We start from the raw sequence: 19028 nt of genomic DNA on the forward strand, positions 1-19028 counted from the left end.
ATATCAAAGGCTTTAAAAGAAATACAATTAAAATTGTTGTTCACTTTTTTCAAATTGTTTTAAAAACTGTAGTTTGTAATGAATATTTATTATGGCGTGTGCCCTGAAATTATTTTCATCTTAATTTCACTTACTGTCAAATTGTACTATTGTATATGTACTTCTAACCAATGTAAATATTTTTATATGCTAGTAATATATGTTCGTCATGTATCAAAATGTTGTTTTGAGTGATTAATTTGAAACTGAACTTTGTTGTACCTATAGGAATGAAAAAGTCATGTTCGCTGGGATGTTCGAGTGAAAGTGGAAATTGTAGTTTCTCAAACTATATAATGGGTTGTTTCTCTTGCTTTGCTATTTTACTCGGTATCATGGTTATGAATTAGTGAAAAAGATACTGGGAGAAAAAAAGGAGCAAATTTACCATAGAGACTAGCATTAAATATTTGACGCTTTTAAGAGAATTTTTTAGATATTTGGTATGTATTTTGTCTCATGTTTATTTATCCAAAAACAAGTCCACCAGAACATTAATATCAATAAAATTACTTTTCGTATTATACATTGCAAATTGTGGATGATTCTTTTATCCAATTGACCACCCATTACACCGATGACATTGATTAATAGCATCATTTTATCTGCGGGGGAAAGGGTAAAAAAAAGAAGTTAATGCAAAACTAACAACTAATTTTGAAAACATACTTAAAAACAGAATCAACAGACTCTTTTGGAAAATCAACAGACTCCGATGCAAAACCGACGATCACCGATGCAAAACCAACAGTCATTCACTGAATTGACGCTAGAAGGCGTGCAAAGAATAGACATTACATGAATTTACGGTAGATGAATCGCAAGTTTTTCTAAGTCATCATTATATGTGTACTTTCGTAGGAACGTTAATACCGCGAAATTGTCAAACGAGTCTGTTGATTTTGTTTTAAGGTGGTCTGTTTTGTTTTTCAGTAGTTTTTAAAATTAGTTGTTAGTTTTGCATTAACGTCTTTTTTACCCTTTCCGCCACCCATAATCATTACTATATACTGAGTTTGTCTGCTACACACTGGGGGAAGAAAAACAAAAAATTTCATAAAATAAATGCGTTTTCCCTACTTCCTCAATAGAGTTTTACCCTAAGACCAAAGACACATGACAAAATTTTAATCTTGTTGTAAATTTTAAATTTACCGTGTGGAGGTAAAAACAAAATCGAGTTGTAATGTTGTAAATTTTGTATTTACGGACATCCGGAAAATTCAAAACTTTTGAGCATATTTTTAATTCTTATTCAAAATTTAATATTTCATTTTATTATTGGATTTAAATTTAATTTCACAAATTATCAACAAATTCCGGTAATTGTAATAGTAGTTTCGGGTGGATGATGAAGCCCCACTGAGCCACTTTTGAATTCATGGCAAGGTGACCCTTTGTCAGATGGTAGTTAAGGGTGGGCTCTTTTCGACACCTGCTGAGGAGAAAACAGAAACAAACAATGTGTCTGAAAATATACACAATGTAAAACATCGGTTCTCGTCTGTATAGGTTAATCATTAAAGGATTTTTCATTGTTGCTTTGTTACAAATGAAATCTGTTTATTTTTTAAAGAAATGGTGGCATGCTTTTTCCTATTAACATTTAAGCTGTGCATTTCATAATACACTTTGGTATTCGCAGCATGTGTATAATCTCACATTATTGCCAACAATCAATCTCAAATTCCATCCGCAATAGTTCTTAAAAGTATGTCTATGAATCGTCTAAATGTCTTTTAAGGGATAAAATTTCTTATACAAAAAAAACAAAAACAAAAACAAACAAAAAAAAAAAACAAACAAAAACAAAAACAAAAACAAAAAAAACAAATTAAACATTACAATTAGCATATACCTGGTAGTGAAACTTGAATATATCTATCGATTTTGTGAGGCGTGTATTGCATAACTCCAAATCAATGGTCACAAAGTTTGAATTGTCCACAGCGGTGCCACTGTGACCAGCTCACTCGTTCCCGCCTATCCTTTGTAATTTGTTGACCCGTTTTCTTTTCAAACGCCATCCAATTCTCATTTTTACATCTTAATGCGCCTAATTAATTTTCAAAGTAAATTCAATTCACTCCCTGCCATGGATTATCTGTGCGGACCCCATGCGATGAATATCTTCACCAAAGAGAACATTTATATTGAGGTGTATTTGATTGGCAAGCCGAAGGTTTCCGTCACAGCACGAAGATGAAAACCACATCACCCTTCTTACCGAGATTCTGCGGCTTCTGACGAAGGATTCTATTGGATGAATGGTTATTCAGCGCGTGAAATTTGGTCGCGTGCAATCCATCGTCAGCAGTTGAATTGAAATTCATCACCGCTGGATGTAAATGAAGAAAATCTAGTAAAATAAACGAAGGAAACTGTCAATATTTAATGACCAGAAACTAAGCAGACATATTAGACACGATACAGCGGTAAATAATTACGACACGGGAAGAAGGATGAAACTAAAGAAGATGTAGTGTTTCGGGCTCACTATTAGCGGGAAATTACCGTGAATATGCAGGTGAGATTCTATATCTTTTTGAGTTGTCATTTTTTTGGCTTCGTGATCACTCTACTAAAACTCAAGCGAAGAAGCATTGAAGTTTGAAAGATAAATCTGTCTGTTCTGTAATGGGAGACGAGGATGCGTCGATTTCAGTTTGGGTATGAATTATAACTATCGACTTATCTACACTTTGTGATTTTATGTATTTTTAAGTAATATTTTCATATGAAATAATGACAGTTTTGATAGCTAATTAATAATAAACTGCTGCCTTTATTTTTAAGAATCGTCAATTTATTTCTGGTAATAACAGTATCTATTTTTGAGTTGCACTTTGTCATGCGATCGGTATCAGTACATAACACAGATGCGCAGATTTTGACAGGTTATTTTGAGTAAAATGTCAGCATTAAACTGGATATTGATCAGAAAATCTGTCCAAAAGCCTGCTAACCATACGAGTTTCCGACAATGAGATTATTACTGTGATTGTCTAACGCAGGCCTTCGCCAGAGTCCGTACGGACACATCTCCCATAACAAGGACAAACCTATACGGATAATTACTCCTGATGAAGTACTTCATTTGTTTAAATGTCATCGGAAAAATGTCTTTCGCAGTTGGTGAATAAATAAATTTTAGCATATATTAAAAAAAGACCAAGAAACCAACACATTTTTAAAAGTTATATTTCATTTGCTGGTAAATGCTTACATTTATAGTACAGATGAGGTCAATTATATTTTTTTCAAACAAAAAAGTAAAGAAAAGGTATATTCTGAAACAGGCGGAAAGGCGTTTCTCATTAATATAAATCTCTTGTATGCAATAACCCCTGTAACATTCTGATGCCTCTTTCTATTCAAATGTCAAAATCTTTACAAATAGAAGGCAAGGGGAGGAGATCTAGTTTGCTATGGTTACGTAAACCTACTCAGTATGTATAAATTGGCTTCGTTTATTGACTGTGGAATTGGTATTAGACTACCTAGAAGGTCAAAAGTTTGCAACAAGATTCAGTTAAACCAATTATCAACAGCTACCTACAAAAAAATGAATCATGTAAAATTTTAATTTAGCTGCCATTAAGTTTTCCCCTCAACGTTTCATCACTGCTGGAGTCGAAAGTGGACGTCTCAAACCTTAAGGTGTTTCATCCCGGACGCAGTCCTAGTTTGTTTAACAGATATGTATCATCAAAATCTTTGTGCAAAAAAAGTAAATTGCCTCTGCCCTGCATTACAGCCGGTGCAGTATCAGTTACCAGTTCCCCGGCCATATCAGATAAATACTCGTTACAGCACTTGAACATTATCTTGGCAAATGACCATATTTTCTAATTAAATGAAGAACCCTTATTACTTCAAACGAAGAGCATCAATCTTAACCCGCAATACATAAGCACAATGTTGATTCTTCATTGACATATATCATAGATATAAAACAAAACTAATATCAACAGTGAGTGCTTGCAGAAAAAGGAATGATATTTTAATTAATATAAAGATAATTAAGTAAGCTGCCAATAATCGAACATATTCGTTTAACTCTTTAAAATCCATAGACGAGTTTACCAAGTTCCCCCTCCTATAACACATTAACGTCTAACATCGGAAGGTGAGACGGTGTATGTAAGCTGTTCCGAATAATAAAACCGTAAATAACACCCGGCAGGGCTCCTATCAAAAACAAGGAATTTATCGATGTTTTTATACTAGACACAATCAAGAATTAATTTGAGGACAGTAGGTAGTTTCAGTTTCAAGTACTTGGTAATAGGAGTAAGAGTGGGTGGATAATTCTGCCAATAATCACGTACCATAATATATAGCACTCAAGTCCACCACTGAGCTACAAAACTTAAGGACAGATTTCTTTTATAAGTCTGTTGCATTTTGTCTTCTAACGCTTCAGTAACCGAAGAAATACTGGGACTAGTATATGTAATGGTCAACTAGTAGGGCTGGGACGAAATATCGAGATACCGATTCTGTGTAAGGACGGCATACATATCGAAACATATATGAAGAAATATCGAAATCTGACTTCTGTTTTTCTTTAATTAACATTTGGGGTTCAATATATAAAATAGATATGCTAAGTAATAAAATATGAAATAAATAATAATTAACACCATTTGAGTAAAATAAATTTGTTTCACAACAGACAAGTGTATAACTTCTTCGAATAAATTATTTTTATTTCCAAAGAAATATTTTGTTTATTTCAATGCAAAAAGATTGTATAACCAATTAAATATATAGTGATACATATTGTATCGTGGCTCAAATATCGTGATACGTATCGATATAGAAAAAGTTGTATTGTTCCAGCCCTCATCTTCTCAAGCCACGGCTCGGAGTCCGCATATAGCTCTATCCTAGAATGGAAGAGGATCGTACATTTTGGCCGTGTTTTGCGACAATGTCTAGCCCTATCAACCAGCGAAAGCTTCTTTTGTGCCTTGTCGTGGGTTTTCAGCTGTAAAAAATGAATAAAGGTCCTTTGATTTAAACAGCCTGTATCCCATATATTTAATTATTAAATACCAGTCTTACTCGATTTTAAGATTTAAAAAAAAAGACATTGTGTATACAGTATAGAGCTTTTTTAACACTGTAAAGTGGGATGTTACCTATAGGATGTTACAGGAGAGAAGTTTTAAAGATTGCACGTAGCTGAGGATAACATTCGAAATTGTCATACGAAGAAACCATTGTCAACCGAAGCGCAGTCGTACTTAAGAATTGTTATCGGGGGGGGGGGGGGTCCTAATGTTTTTTTTTTGTTTTTTTTTTTAATTCATAGGTTTTTTTTCTCATTGATTTAACTAAATTAATACATAAAGAAGCAGATTTTATTTTCAAGATATTTATTTTATTTCTTTTTCATGTCACAAATGAAAAAACACAGAATATCACACTGACACTTTAAATTAAGTTAAGTTAAATTAAGTTACATTAACAGGCATGCAAAAGTAGCCATTCTTACATAAATATACTAGTAATCATTTTGATAAATTATGGTCATATCAAATATTTCATACATAAAAATATCATAACAGTCACTATCATAATATTCAAGTAACTAATATATTTATGGCTAAAATAGCATAATTATCAACATGTAGAGTGCCATACAGTCATAAAAACACAGTCATAAAAACTCAGACACATCACTCCAAATGCAGTAGATGAGAGGCAGCATCTGCATAGTCCATTATCTGGATATCTCCTCGGCGTAGTCTATACTTCAGGTCCTGGATGCGCCGGTCCAATTGCCGATATTTCCTTTTCTTGGGACGGACAACACCACCAGCAGCAAGCTGAATCATCTTGGCTTCATTGGCTGCCTGCTCCTTCTGAATTAATTGTACAAACATGAACAAATTTGGATGGGGGCGGCGACACATCCGGTTGAACTTGTGATGCCATCCTTCCACTGCATTTGTTGTCCTTGGTCCTTCGTTGTCAAAATGGTTCCAATTCATCAGATGGCTCTCAACCCAAGTCTCGGTCACATAGTCTTTGAAACGTCCGACATCTTGGTTATCGTCTTCGTTGTCTTCTAGTGCCTCAAACCACACATCTTCCACTCGCTGTTCTGGAACCAAGGGAAGAACAGCCGCTCTCCTTACCAGGCGATGAAAGTCTTCATCCTCCCGGAATTGTGTCGTCAATCCACATGATTGGACTTTCCTCCATATGCACTGGGTATAATGGAAAAAACATCCCTTGATAGATGTCCTAGGGAAGTTTCCTTGAATTGCATTCCTTGCGGCGATTTCGAAGTCCAGAACCAATGTTCGGGAGTTAACACAGACTGTCGGTCACTAACTGCATCCTTCAGAAGCACTAAGAAACGGTTGTAAGTGGCCTCACTCTTGTTGGGTAGAAGTCCAAATACGAGGGGAAACATAGTTCCGTTCACATTGGCGTGCAGTGTGTAGAGTTGTGTGAAGAATCTGGTGCAGGAATAAAATGTTCCATCACTGAAAACGGTGTCTGTCGCACACAAATGCTGTAAGTTGGAGTCTGTAGAAAATATCAGGATTCGGTGTCCTTGGGCATCAGTGTCGTCACAGAGAAGGAACCTTTCTCCAGCTGAAGTACAGGTCCATGGTCCATTGAGGTTAACTTCCTCCTGTGAAGTAGGCAGCTTTGGAGTTGTCTTCGCCCGGTTTCTGTACAAAGCGGACTTACAGGCCTGGAATGTTGGAATGTTCCTAATCATATCCACCACTGAATCATCACATTCGGTGTTGCGCAAACCTCCTAACTCTTCATCATAGATGGTGGGGATTGGTGTTGCCTCCTCTTTGCACCTCTTCTTCACACCACTGATGAAGGATTCGGCTGCTAGTCCAATGTAGTTGTCATCATGGTTGTGTGGTCTGCCAAAGTTCACCACGATGTTTTCAGATGTTGTTAATGAACCCGGACACTGTCTGTCAATACATCTCCAGTAGGTTCTGTCGTTGTATCTTGTTCTTATGGAGTACGTGAAACCACCATGAAGAAGGAAGAAACCTCCCCTGCCATTCTCCAGGAAATCCACCCGTACTTGCACGTTCGCCATACTTAATAAAGTGATGCATAGTACCGGTATCTGTTTTTTTCTTCTTCATTAGAATTAGTAAAAAAAAAAGAGCATTTAATGAATAATAATTGCTTAAATCCTAGGATTTCAAACGGAATTAATGTCAATTATTTCCTTTCTGGATACATTAATTACATCAATTATCAAATAGATACCAACTTAGGCAAAGCATCACATGGCACTTTTGTTTATTTAATCACTAACTGCATTTTGTTTATTTATCTCTGGTTTGATAATTATCAACAATTTTTTTTCTGTATAAACTTTATACAAAATATAATCAATGATAGAGGAATTGCTAAATTAACTATTTCTTAAATATTTCTATATAGATTTTTATCTATTCATTAACTATTATTTTATTAATGTATAACTAATTTCTTTTTTTTTTCTTTCTTTATTTCTTTCTTCACCATTTTTATTTAATGTCTATTTTTAAAAAACACATTTTTATTGATTTATTTAATTATTTTTTTATTGATTTATTTAATTATGTTTTTATTTATTTATATATTTTTAAATTAATTAATTATAATTTTTTTTATTTATTTATATAAATATATAATTTATTTACTATTTACTTATTTATTTTATTTTATTTATTGAATTTTTTGTTAATATTTATATAAGTAAATAGGTAAATGTATACATCTCAGGTGAAAATTACAGGTAAATGACAAGTAATCAGTCTAAAACAGACTATACACAGGTGACCACTCAGGTGTGAAAATAACAATTTTGGCTAGGTGGGAATAGGAATTTCAGAATTTTGGCTAAGTGGGAATAAACCTCCTAAACTACGTAGAGCTGCAATAACGTTGGTGCCAACAAATTATTATATAATGAAATAAATCTATGGATTCTTGTGTCTTATATCTGATAGAACGGTTTCAAGAGACTTCTATGAATATTGTTATCTAGCTCTCCATTTATAAAGAGTTTAAGCCGCTGAATATATTTGTAGTATTATGGAGACTAATAAAGATTCCAGACACGGCGTACGGATTTCCTATGACAGTTCGTCCGTCACTGTCGCTCTAACCTTATATCGGCTCATTCTCGGAACTCCTCATTGATATGTATCGGAGCGAGCGAGACCTAACTGTCCTGTCAGGAGCTCTAGAGACACACACCAAGGGAGATTTCTGAGGATTCCGAGTGTCCTGTGAAGCATTTACTGGAAATGAAGAGATTATCAGAAATCGCTTCGTTTATGATGGAAAATCCATTACTTCTTTTGTAATTGTGATTTGATATGTTCCATTTAGATTATAATCCCTTTCTGTGACAGCTCTCTGTGACAATGAGAAGTTTTAATAATTCAGACTGTGTTTGGCTATTGTCAATTGTCGAGAACAAGAGTTGACAATGCTGCTTTGAGACTCAATTTTAGGATACTCATAAATTTTGTGAAAACATTATGTAATTGATTTGACATCACGTGGATGCTGCAAACTTGATTAGTTGAAACTGAACCAAATTGCAATCCGTTATATTGTGTCCAATATTACCCTGTCGCACGTCATCAAAGCTTTCGGAATCCCATTGAGCTACAAGTCCGTAGGTCGTTTTAGTCCCGATGGATTAAATAGTAAAATTGAATATCATTTTACGGCTGAAGCGCACAATTTAAATTTGGTTAACACTTCGTCAAAAATGAAACATTTGGTTTTTGTTCAAGAAGATACACCATCTTCCAGTTTTCAATCATTCCTTGTTAGTCAACAGTGTAATTTTGAAAAAGTCATACAATTCTAAGCGCGCCATTGTTGTCTTAATGACGACGTTTAAAGTTGTTTGTCAGGTTACAGCGAGGGAGTGGACCATGGAGATCTTCACTGATCAATTTTGGAAACCTCATTAGAATTGGGAAGCATGTTTACATGTAATAAACCCTCAACCATGCGATATCTTCCCCTTGTTTAGTTCTTTTCAATTTTCAAAATATGCACTTAGTAGAAGGATTTTTTTTAATTACAGAATTTATTTCGAAAAAAACATTACCACATCTGCCATTCCGTTTAAAGTTCTTTTATTCATTGTATAATTTCCTTCAAACAGTTGTTTAAATAATATAACCGTACATTCTATTACAATTATTTCACATAAAGGTGCATGCTTTAGATAATGGAAATAAACCAACTATTTTTTTTCTGTGGTGTTGTTGTTTTTGCTATGCAATCATAAAGTTTTTCCCTTAAAGACAACAGTTGGACGTCTCTTGTCTTGGTTATTAAGGGATGATAAGCAACAGAAAACCCTGGTAGAAAAATACAAAGTGATATTCTGAAGGAAAAAATATTTGGATTAGAGGTAGCTGCAGAACTGTAGCTCTCTGCTTGAGAAAATTCGGGCAGATAAAGCAGAGAGCTACAGATCCAAGCGTTGTAAAAACCTTCGATTTACGCCGACGATTTTTTGTTGCTACTTTAGGTACATGTATTTATTTTGTGTAGTTTAAGCTTTCTCTTGCATGGCTTTTAGAATGGTATCCTATACTAATTCATATATTTAACTCTTATATTTGATACTTTGTTTACCTTTTATGGGTCCGAAACAGTCCTGTTTATAATTTTGTAATATCGGTTTAAAAGAGTTCCATTTCGACGTCCGTAACCACAAACAGCCATTTGTTAGAGTTGGGTGGTAAGTAAATGATAAAGAATTGATGTTGAATGTATGATTAATAATCAAATACCATTTAAAATTATTTTCTAAGCTTGAAAAAGTATGAAATAAACGAAAAAATACCAATAGTCAGCGACAAAAATTCGTCGGCGTAAATCGAAGGTTTTTACAACGCTTGGATCTGTAGCTCTCTGCTTTATCTGTCCGAATTTTCTCAAGCAGAGAGCTACAGGTCTGCAGCTAGATTAGAGGGAAAGAACTGTACAAACAAAATTAAAATCTTCCAAGACAAGCTTGGATTTTGTCAGTTTTCTACTTACCTATATATCGGCATTATTCTTTGCCGAAAATATGTATTTCATAAATAAATTAATGTTACATTCTTTTTTAGGACTCATTAAATACTTCTTAATTATTTTCTTTTTATATCGATTCTGCAAAATGTAGCTGTTTTAAAGAAATATATAAGCATATTCCCAACAAATATCTCCTATACTTGATTTTAGTTTCCTCGAGCATGTACTTTTCTGGTGTACTGTGATGCTTTGAAAACTTACATTCGAACTTTAATTTATTGTTAGCGTTACTCAGTGGACCTTCATTTGAGAATTGAAATTAATGAAATATTATGATTTGAATAAGATTATAAAACACTTTGATTTACTTACCACATTTAAATCTTGATTTACTATACACATCTTGAAATACCCTGCATTACTTTGATAAATATACTATTAAAGTATGGTTTTTCAGTCAGGAGTCAAGTCTAAGTTTCGTCAGCATGCATTTGTAGCTGTGTTTTACTCAAGCATATTCTTAATCTAACTCTGAAAGTATGGTGAACAACAGAATAAATGCAAGGAAATGATTGCTTTTTTTTAAAAATAGATTTTTAAAATTCTATTTATTCATTCACTCTTCAATAATTTAATATTAGAAATTCTAATAAGAAAAGAAATAAAAGTTTTATCTTCCATACGGATTATATTATTAAATCCCTATACACTCTTTCTCATTTATCATCTTCGTTTAATTTGGTTTTTTATTTGGTTAATGTCTCTCTCTCTCTCTCTCTCTTCATTTACCTCTACGTCCCATCACATTACTTATTTTTCATTAAAGCTTGATAGGTCACCAACGAATTTTCATATCCTAACTCTCTTCATTACAAATCTCTTGTGACTTTTCAAATTACTTTCATGAGTCTAAAATATTTATAAAATACAGTTTGCTTTTAAGTGCCTAATGAATGTAAAAATATCGACCCATATAGGAAGCTGCTCGTAAATAAACATTATTAGAGCTATCTCAAATAAATAATTTGAGCTACAAAGTCAAGCAAAAAAAAAATTTTTTTATGTACAAGAGATACAGTCAGTTCATGTTTCCACTTTGTTTTTGTTTTAAAGAGTGTTTCTTCATCTGAAAGCGTTTAACTGCGAGTGTTTTGACCTACCTGTTCATGTCATAAGTGACAAAAAAAGTTTTTAAAATTATCCAGAGTTGGATAAACGATGTGCTTTCACCTTGTTCGTATGAGGTCCCCATGGAACAGCTATAAACTCGAAATTTAATAAATTCGTAATGAATTATTTGAAACGAATTGCCATAGTTTGTTTTCCACATTGTTTTAATCCAATTTGCAGATTCTAAGATAAAAGCTTTGGAGTTAGTATCTATTTACAACTCTGCACAACAATTATTTTTTAATTATTAGATGAAACTAATTGGTATGCAATATTCCGTTCACTGAAAGGGTTAGATCCTTCTATAATGATTTTATGTCGTGCGTTATAATTGATAATTATTTGTAGAAGTTAATAATTTCCTATGATGCATAACTCCAGTATGGCAAAATGGGGATTTTAATATTTGGCAAGCTATGTGAAAAAATTAATAGAGGTATGTTGTCGAAGAGTAAACATCATTACAAAGTGCAAATTATTCTAATTCTGATCAATAAGCAAACACAAGTTATCTTGTAGATTAATTAAATCGTCGTGTTTTCTGGTAAGTCGATACCAATTCTGATTAGTCGAACTTTCCAAAAAAAAGAAGTCGACACAGAACCGAAAATCTTAAACAGTCTCCTTATTGAATCTCAACCTTTTGAACATTAAGTCTCTCTTTATGACAAATAAGCGCTGATAAGCTACATTATGGGGTGATTGTTCTTTCTGTTATATACTTTCAGTAGACCTGTCGTGTCGGCAGAGAGAACAGTAGCGCCACATGAATAAACCATTAAATCTCCACATGAAAATCGCCATGCTTCATTAAAGCTTCATCTTCAATATGTGTTTATCTTCCTCACCGTGAGGGCTCGCCTCCCCTTTGTTCTTCAGACCACAGCTAAGAAAATATGCACGATTCGTTTTGCATGGGATTTGTTTTTGTCTAACCAGATTAGTTACCCCCACACACACCCTCTCTCTCACAGACACCCTCACACTCACACACAAGCAGAGGGAGGGTTTTCAAAAAAGAATAAAATATTTAAGTGAATGAAATTTTTAAATCTTATTTTCTTTTGATAAAAAGTTGTACAAAATTTGATGTCTTGAATGAGAGATCGAGATGTATTTACTGTTTTTTTAAGTGGCTTGTATCTATTTCCTATACATCAGACATTTTCAATTTCTCTAAATTGTGTCGTCAGAATTGTTATCTAATTTGGGGAATTTTATGGTTCAAAATCAACCTAGTACTCGTATTTTAAGTAGGACCGTGAAAGTTTTTTTTCCTCGAATGACAGGCATAAAGGAGCATTTAAAGACGAAATGGCGATATTATGCATTGGTATTGCTGTATTCTGATAGACAAACGTTATGTCCTACACACGACCACTCCAGACAGCGGAGACGAAAATGTACTCACAAGGTAATAATTAATCTCGTACATCTACGTATTTTAGCTATATCAGTCTGCTTTATGGCTTAATGACCCTGCTAATTTTTGATACCGAGAATTGCATTTACATCTCCCAATTGTCTTGATTTGGTGCATTTGCTCCCACGGTTGCTTTACTGACAATGACAAATTTGGCGATTGAATCTCTAAGCTTATTTTCGCAGGATTTCAAATCTCATTATCACATTGTTTTTATTTATCACACTGTAGACTAATGTTTTTGCGTCAGATAAAATTGTGCAACCCAAGTCGAAAATGGTCGTATCAATTCTCTTCACTGGAAACATGTACAAGATAGGGAATTCTTTGAAGTCGGAATCATTTCATTATATTGATACAACACCAGGCATAAATCAACTTCTTTAAATAAACACTAAAAGAACACACAGAAAATTCGTATCTTTTAAGCCTCGATGCATTACAATAACAACAATAAAAGTAAACTTCCAAATATCTTGTGAAAAAATACTTAATATGATATCTCATGAGGTTCTATCTATCAGATATATCTATAATTCTTTGCATTGCAAGCAAACTAGTGTTGACATAGAAATTACAACTATGCAAGCCCCCGGGAGGCCTCGGGGTTTTACATGACTTGTCTGTCGGTAGATCGATGTTTGGATCCTACGGTGCATGAGATCCGTGTAGTTCCCCTTACAATCAGGTGAATTCATCAGTGCTAGCATCCAAACGGCAGCCTCCACATCAAAACAACGTACCTTGTAGAAATTTACTAAAACAAAAAATATGAACGCTCGATCTCTTAATCAAACGTGAAGTGTTTAGGAATGGGATTTATTTTAATTGCTTTCATTCATCAATCCGGTGAGTGCTTTTTGTCGAGAATTTCTCTATTACAATCATTATGTATATATTTTTAGCAAGCTTGATACCTTATTTAAAGACAAGATAATAGGATGATATATATAAATAACTTGTTTTATTTGTTGCAATTGATGACTCCAATCCTAACTTATGTGATTTTATTTCTTTTTTATTTAGCAATTGTATTTTTTTTTTTGTTTCCAAATTGGCTCTATGACACATGTCCCCCAAAAATTTACTTCTAAGAAGTTTCCAAAAATTAAATAGCTATTCTGTATATTTTTGCCTTCACAAATTATTATTCATAAAAGCTTAAAGACTGCATTGAAATAGATAAATGGGCTGAATAGGGTCCTATCTCTTGCTTCTTAATATAAAAATTCTGCAGCGAGAATAATCCTCTATGCTGATTTCAGTTATAGACACTGGTCTATCATAGAACACTGGGTTTTAATTAGGGAAGAGAAAGGTGGGGGTGTTCCTGCAACCTTTTATGCTTTTGTTTTAGGGTTTGCAATGGTAAATTCTTGACGTTTGTATAAAACCACTCACTTTAATCGACATAATTACACGTACCTTCCAACAATAATGAAAAATGACTGTTTTTATATGTGGCACGCAATAAAACAATTTTATTCCTATGCCATAGACTACAATAAAATAAAAAAAAATGTTTTACAATAGTAGTTTTTAAAGATGCAATTTTTGTTTTTGTTGCATTTTATAAAATTGACTTGAGAGTATGTTTCCCCTTTTTTTCTTTTAGAAAGAATCTCTTGGGTATTTTGAATATTCTGTGGTTTGGAGTGAATGATACGGTAAAATAATTAGCAAACATATTCTGTTCTTTACAACAATTTCACTAATTATTTTATTTTAATTTTGAAAAACATATTAGGAAAAAAATTCAATCGTAAAAGGATTGTAGGTATTAAAAAATACAGTAAAGATACACGATTAAAATAGCAAGTTTATTATAAAGCTAAAGAAAAGAAGCTATATTATTTGCTATGCAAAATTCTTTCAACATTTACATGAATTTTCTTTTTTGGTATATTAGTTTCTTTGCTTGTGCTTTTTCTCCTTATTTCGCTTCTTTGTTTGCTTCATTGTAATTCTATGCGAGTTGTAGAAAAACATTGAAATCATTGATTTGGGTTAATTTTGTAAATATATATATATATATATATATATATATATATATATATATATATATATATATATATATATATATATATATATATATATATATGGAAGGTTACGATTATTACTCATTGTGTGAAAAAAAAGTTCAATTTGTCATTGGTTGTAAATAATGAATGACAGTACGTTATTACTATCAATTATTCATTAAACCAATCACAAATGCCATTTACTCTCCGTCTGAAAAAAATCATTGATTAAGAAAACGAGAAGTAATTGCTCTTTTGGAAGATCAACTTTTCTAAAATCGTCTGGTAGCCAAAGCTGACCAGTTGAACTTAGTTAACCTCAGTATTTTGAGGTAATGAAAAAGACGTAAATTTACAGATCACGAACGAAGGATAGCTCCTTCCTGCTTTTAGTATTCTCGGCCTTGTAAATTTCCAATTAGACATATGGCCCTCAATATGACGAAGTGTTATAGCATTTTGACGTGCAAGTGCCAACTCATTTATTCAAAGCAAGGGAAAGCATATCAAAAATGTATCAACTTTTTATGTAAATATATTGTGAATATTTTACAGTTGTACACACGTGAAGATCTATATGCTTAAAAGATTCAAGATATACCTATTTCTCTGTTTTATGTTCTGTTTAGAAGTTGTTGAAAAGACGTGATTTGTGATGTTAATGAAAAAAAAGTTAATAGATATTTTGTTTTTATAGGTTGAAAAAAATCTTAAAGATTTGGAATTTATCGATATAGAAATAAAAGCTATATTCCCGCTACGATGGATATAATTTGTACGTCATTAACGTAATAAAATGCTTCTCTTCCGTGCAATAAAAAAATTGTTGGCTATGAATAAAATATCTGCATTATAGTGTAAAAGGGGTTATTAACCCAAGACGAAATATCCTCTTTTAATTTTTTATTAGCTTTGCTGTGAAGCAAACTTCATAACTTTGCATTAAGTAATGCAGCTTCAGTCTCTTTATATAAATTATATATTAGTTAACGTTGAGGTTTTTTTTTAATCTCATCCAATTATCTAAATTTGATGGTGTTACCTTACCACGATAGAAGGTTAAACTTTTGATGATGTGAATTTAATAAATTTCACAGTCTTGTTACACTTCCAAGATCAGTTAGAAGCCAGATCGTGTGATCAAGGTCTTTTTTTATTTCTTTGTGTACAAGTTACATAAAGATTCTGTACTGTCCATTTTTAGATTCTTCGAATTCTCTGATGATTATAAGAATCAAAATAGCATTCAGAAATATAAATGTAATTGTATTTTAATTATTATTTAACCTTCCTGAACTCTTTTTATGTACGGTTTCTAATTCTCCCTGCTGAGATCCCATTTTGTCTATATTCGGAAAAAAAAATCATTAAAGAAATTTTTTTTTGGGGGGGGGTCTGCGAAATATGATTAGTTTGGTATTTATCCTTCCCCCACTAATGGAGGAATCATCATTGCATTCTGGTGATGTCACGACAGACAGTTTGGGGATTGGGAGGGTAAACGAACGCGCGGAGTCATTTCTGTCGCGGATGGACCGTGAAGTCTGATCACCGTCAGGGTCATCATAGGTCATCAGTTCTTTGCAGATTCGTAACACGTTGAATACATTAACAAATGTACAAAGACAAAGTATGCAAATTTTAATGCTTATTTATATCACAATACCTCTTTATGTGTCAATCTTAAATTCAAATTTTATTTGAAATTACAGGATGAACCACTTTGAGCGTCATAAAACTGCTTTGCAATTTGTTTCATGTTCAAAAGTGTAGCTGGATTTATCTTAAATGTTTGTACGCAAAACCGAAGTTAAATACTTCTTTGATGAGATCTATAAAGAAAAAATCTATTTTTTATAGACCAAAGCAAGACGTGTAATTGAATATATATTTATTCATTGTAATTGACTCAACATAAGGTATTGTTGTCTCAAAGAATTCTTAAACACTAAACATTTAAATTGCATAACCTCGTTTGCCAAAGTAACCTTTCACTTTCTAGCACTCATAAATACATTGTGCGTTTTTCCAGCTGTACAGAGACTTGCATTTGGAATTTGCACATTTTCATGACCCCTCCTCCCGCCCCAATCGGAAGATGAAAAGTTCTGTCATAATTCACCAGGAAAGGGAACCTTTTTTCGGTTTACGATCGTGATTGGTTTGCGTCATTGTAACGGAGATGACATGTATGTACAGATACGAAGGTTTCCCTCTGATAATTGAAGAAAGAGAAAAAATAAATGAAGAACGAAAGTATATTGCGACCCATTTCATAAACGCGTGACATCACAACATAACGTCAACGTAGAGCGTAGAGAATTTTTTGATCCTGTTTTATGTTTGTGATGCATTCGTTGTGGGACCCGCGGCGCGGCGACAGTGGATTAATATTGTGGATCGATTTCAAACAGAGTATGGAAACTTGAAAGTAGTTTTCTTGTTTTTGTTTTTTTTAGGTAACATAAAGTGGGTTTCAGTATTGTGTAGTTATTCTGGATAAGTGCGTTATTCCAGGAACAAGTGGGAAAAAAACTCAAGTAGATAATTTCAAGAGAGAAGTTAAAAGGTTAAAGCGACGTCTGTCAAGAACAAATCGCAAAAGAATTCATTCAAGCGCGCTATTTCTGTCTGTCTTATTCCACTGGCACAATTTTGACTGTCTTACGAAGAGGACATTCCAAAGCATGTACTTATTTCAATCTTGTCTTTTTTCAGTTTTCTCCTTTAGGACACTCTGCAGAACTCGGTTGCAGCAAACCCTGGAAGCCAAAGAACCTTTAGCAACAATATGTCTACAAATGACCACAGGGACTCTCAGCAACAATATGTAACTAAAATGAGGATAAAGTAACCATGGCAAAGTGCTTTTGTGTATTTGAAAGGGAATTAATTCACGTGTTTTTCTTAACTCTTATAGTTTCAGGTAAGCTATTTTTCTTAATAGTATTACAATACTAGTATCAATACTTTTCGGTGGAATAAATAAATAGAATTTTTGATATGACACTTATAGAGAATTTGTGATTGATGTTTTGTATCTCGGAAGTTGACCTGTATTGTTAGCATTCACAAGATTAATTTATTTGGTATCGATTTTAGAGCTTTAATGTCTTTTTTTGACAGCTAAATTTATTTGCAACAAGGGATTTCGATCAGTCGTGAGGAATAAGCAAGTTCTGCTATCAATGTAATTTCTGTATCATATAGGCCTTCTCTGATGAACGAAGATAATTATAATTTAAAATGTCGAATTTAAAACATTTCAACGATGAATATAGAAACGTGCAAGTTTTGCCCAGAACGCGGTTAAATTGATCGATTTAGAGACTGCGGTATTCTATATTTGTCTTGATTGAATATAATTAATTATAATTGTCTATACTTTTTTATTCTGACATACTAAAACCGTATAACTGAATTGAATTTATCCTTCGTGTTAGATCCATACAATGAAACCAAGATGCGTTTTTAATTAGTGTGACTACACCCAAGGGATTTCAAAGTATGTTAAGTTTTTTATTTCATTTGTTTATAAATTCGTGGACATTTATTTATGAGATCGCAGAATATATATATAAACATTAAACTTCACCCAATCACATTATAAGCAAATCATTAAGAAGTTATTTCCACGTGTTTTTCTTCCGTGTAAGAGCCGTAATTGATTTCGTTTGTATCTACCTTTAACTGTGTCAATAAGCTCCTTACGATCGACAACAAATATGGCAGATCTGAAGATATCTTATATTGCAACAACAATACAGCGACATATTCAATTATTTTCGCTTCAGTATGTTTATTTGCTAGATGAAATGAATTTTGTTGTATACCCCCAGATGTTGATACTTGTGGAATGTATAAGAACACGTAATTTTCTGGTCTACATTGTGTAGAAAATACAAACATCCGTCTTAAGTTTCTCTCTGGTTAATCCTGGTTGTTAGCATGTTTGTCCGTAATGAAAAACACAAAACCTTATATACATGTATACAACAATGTTGGATTATATGTAAAGGGGCAGAATGTACTCCTCTTTTACAACATTGACTGTGCTCGGTCCCTTGAGGTTCCTTTCCTTGAACGACCCGTAAAAAGCTATGTTGCTAAACGGCTTTAAAATTTAATATTAATCTGACGGGTTGTTTAATCATTAAAAAGGGTTATTTAGGAGTGATTTACAGGTATCTATATCAACGTTTGACAACACGTAAATTACGCGTCTATGCTTCATAGATCGTGAAATGATTATAATTCCCAATACCAAGTACTGATTTAATGAAACTATATAACAATTAATTTTAACATGCATCCACGAGCTCAAGTTGGATAACATGAAC

At 33.1% G+C, this 19028-nt stretch overlaps 1 protein-coding gene across 10 annotated transcripts in view; it reads left to right on the plus strand.

The window, feature by feature from the left end:
* The first annotated feature begins 2167 nt into the window (after positions 1-2167).
* The window catches only part of LOC134239585 (uncharacterized), a 35676-nt gene continuing 18815 nt past the window's right edge, over positions 2168-19028 (plus strand). For 2 of the 10 annotated variants that reach the window (XM_062721759.1, XM_062721768.1), the window contains exons 1-2: positions 2169-2566; positions 17407-17614. In XM_062721759.1, coding sequence (XP_062577743.1) covers positions 17545-17614 — 70 coding nt within the window. In that variant the 5' untranslated portion in view covers positions 2169-2566; positions 17407-17544. Of the gene's footprint in view, positions 2567-12635; positions 12659-13316; positions 13517-16860; positions 17104-17235; positions 17258-17406; positions 17615-19028 lie in introns of those variants that run through there. The other 8 variants (XM_062721761.1, XM_062721767.1, XM_062721769.1 and 5 more) reach the window with 8 other exon arrangements.

Source organism: Saccostrea cucullata, unplaced genomic scaffold (assembly GCF_032062105.1).
Source record: "Saccostrea cucullata isolate Sc308-1 unplaced genomic scaffold, CSIRO_AGI_Scuc_v1 ctg80, whole genome shotgun sequence".
NCBI lineage: Eukaryota > Metazoa > Mollusca > Bivalvia > Ostreida > Ostreidae > Saccostrea > Saccostrea cuccullata.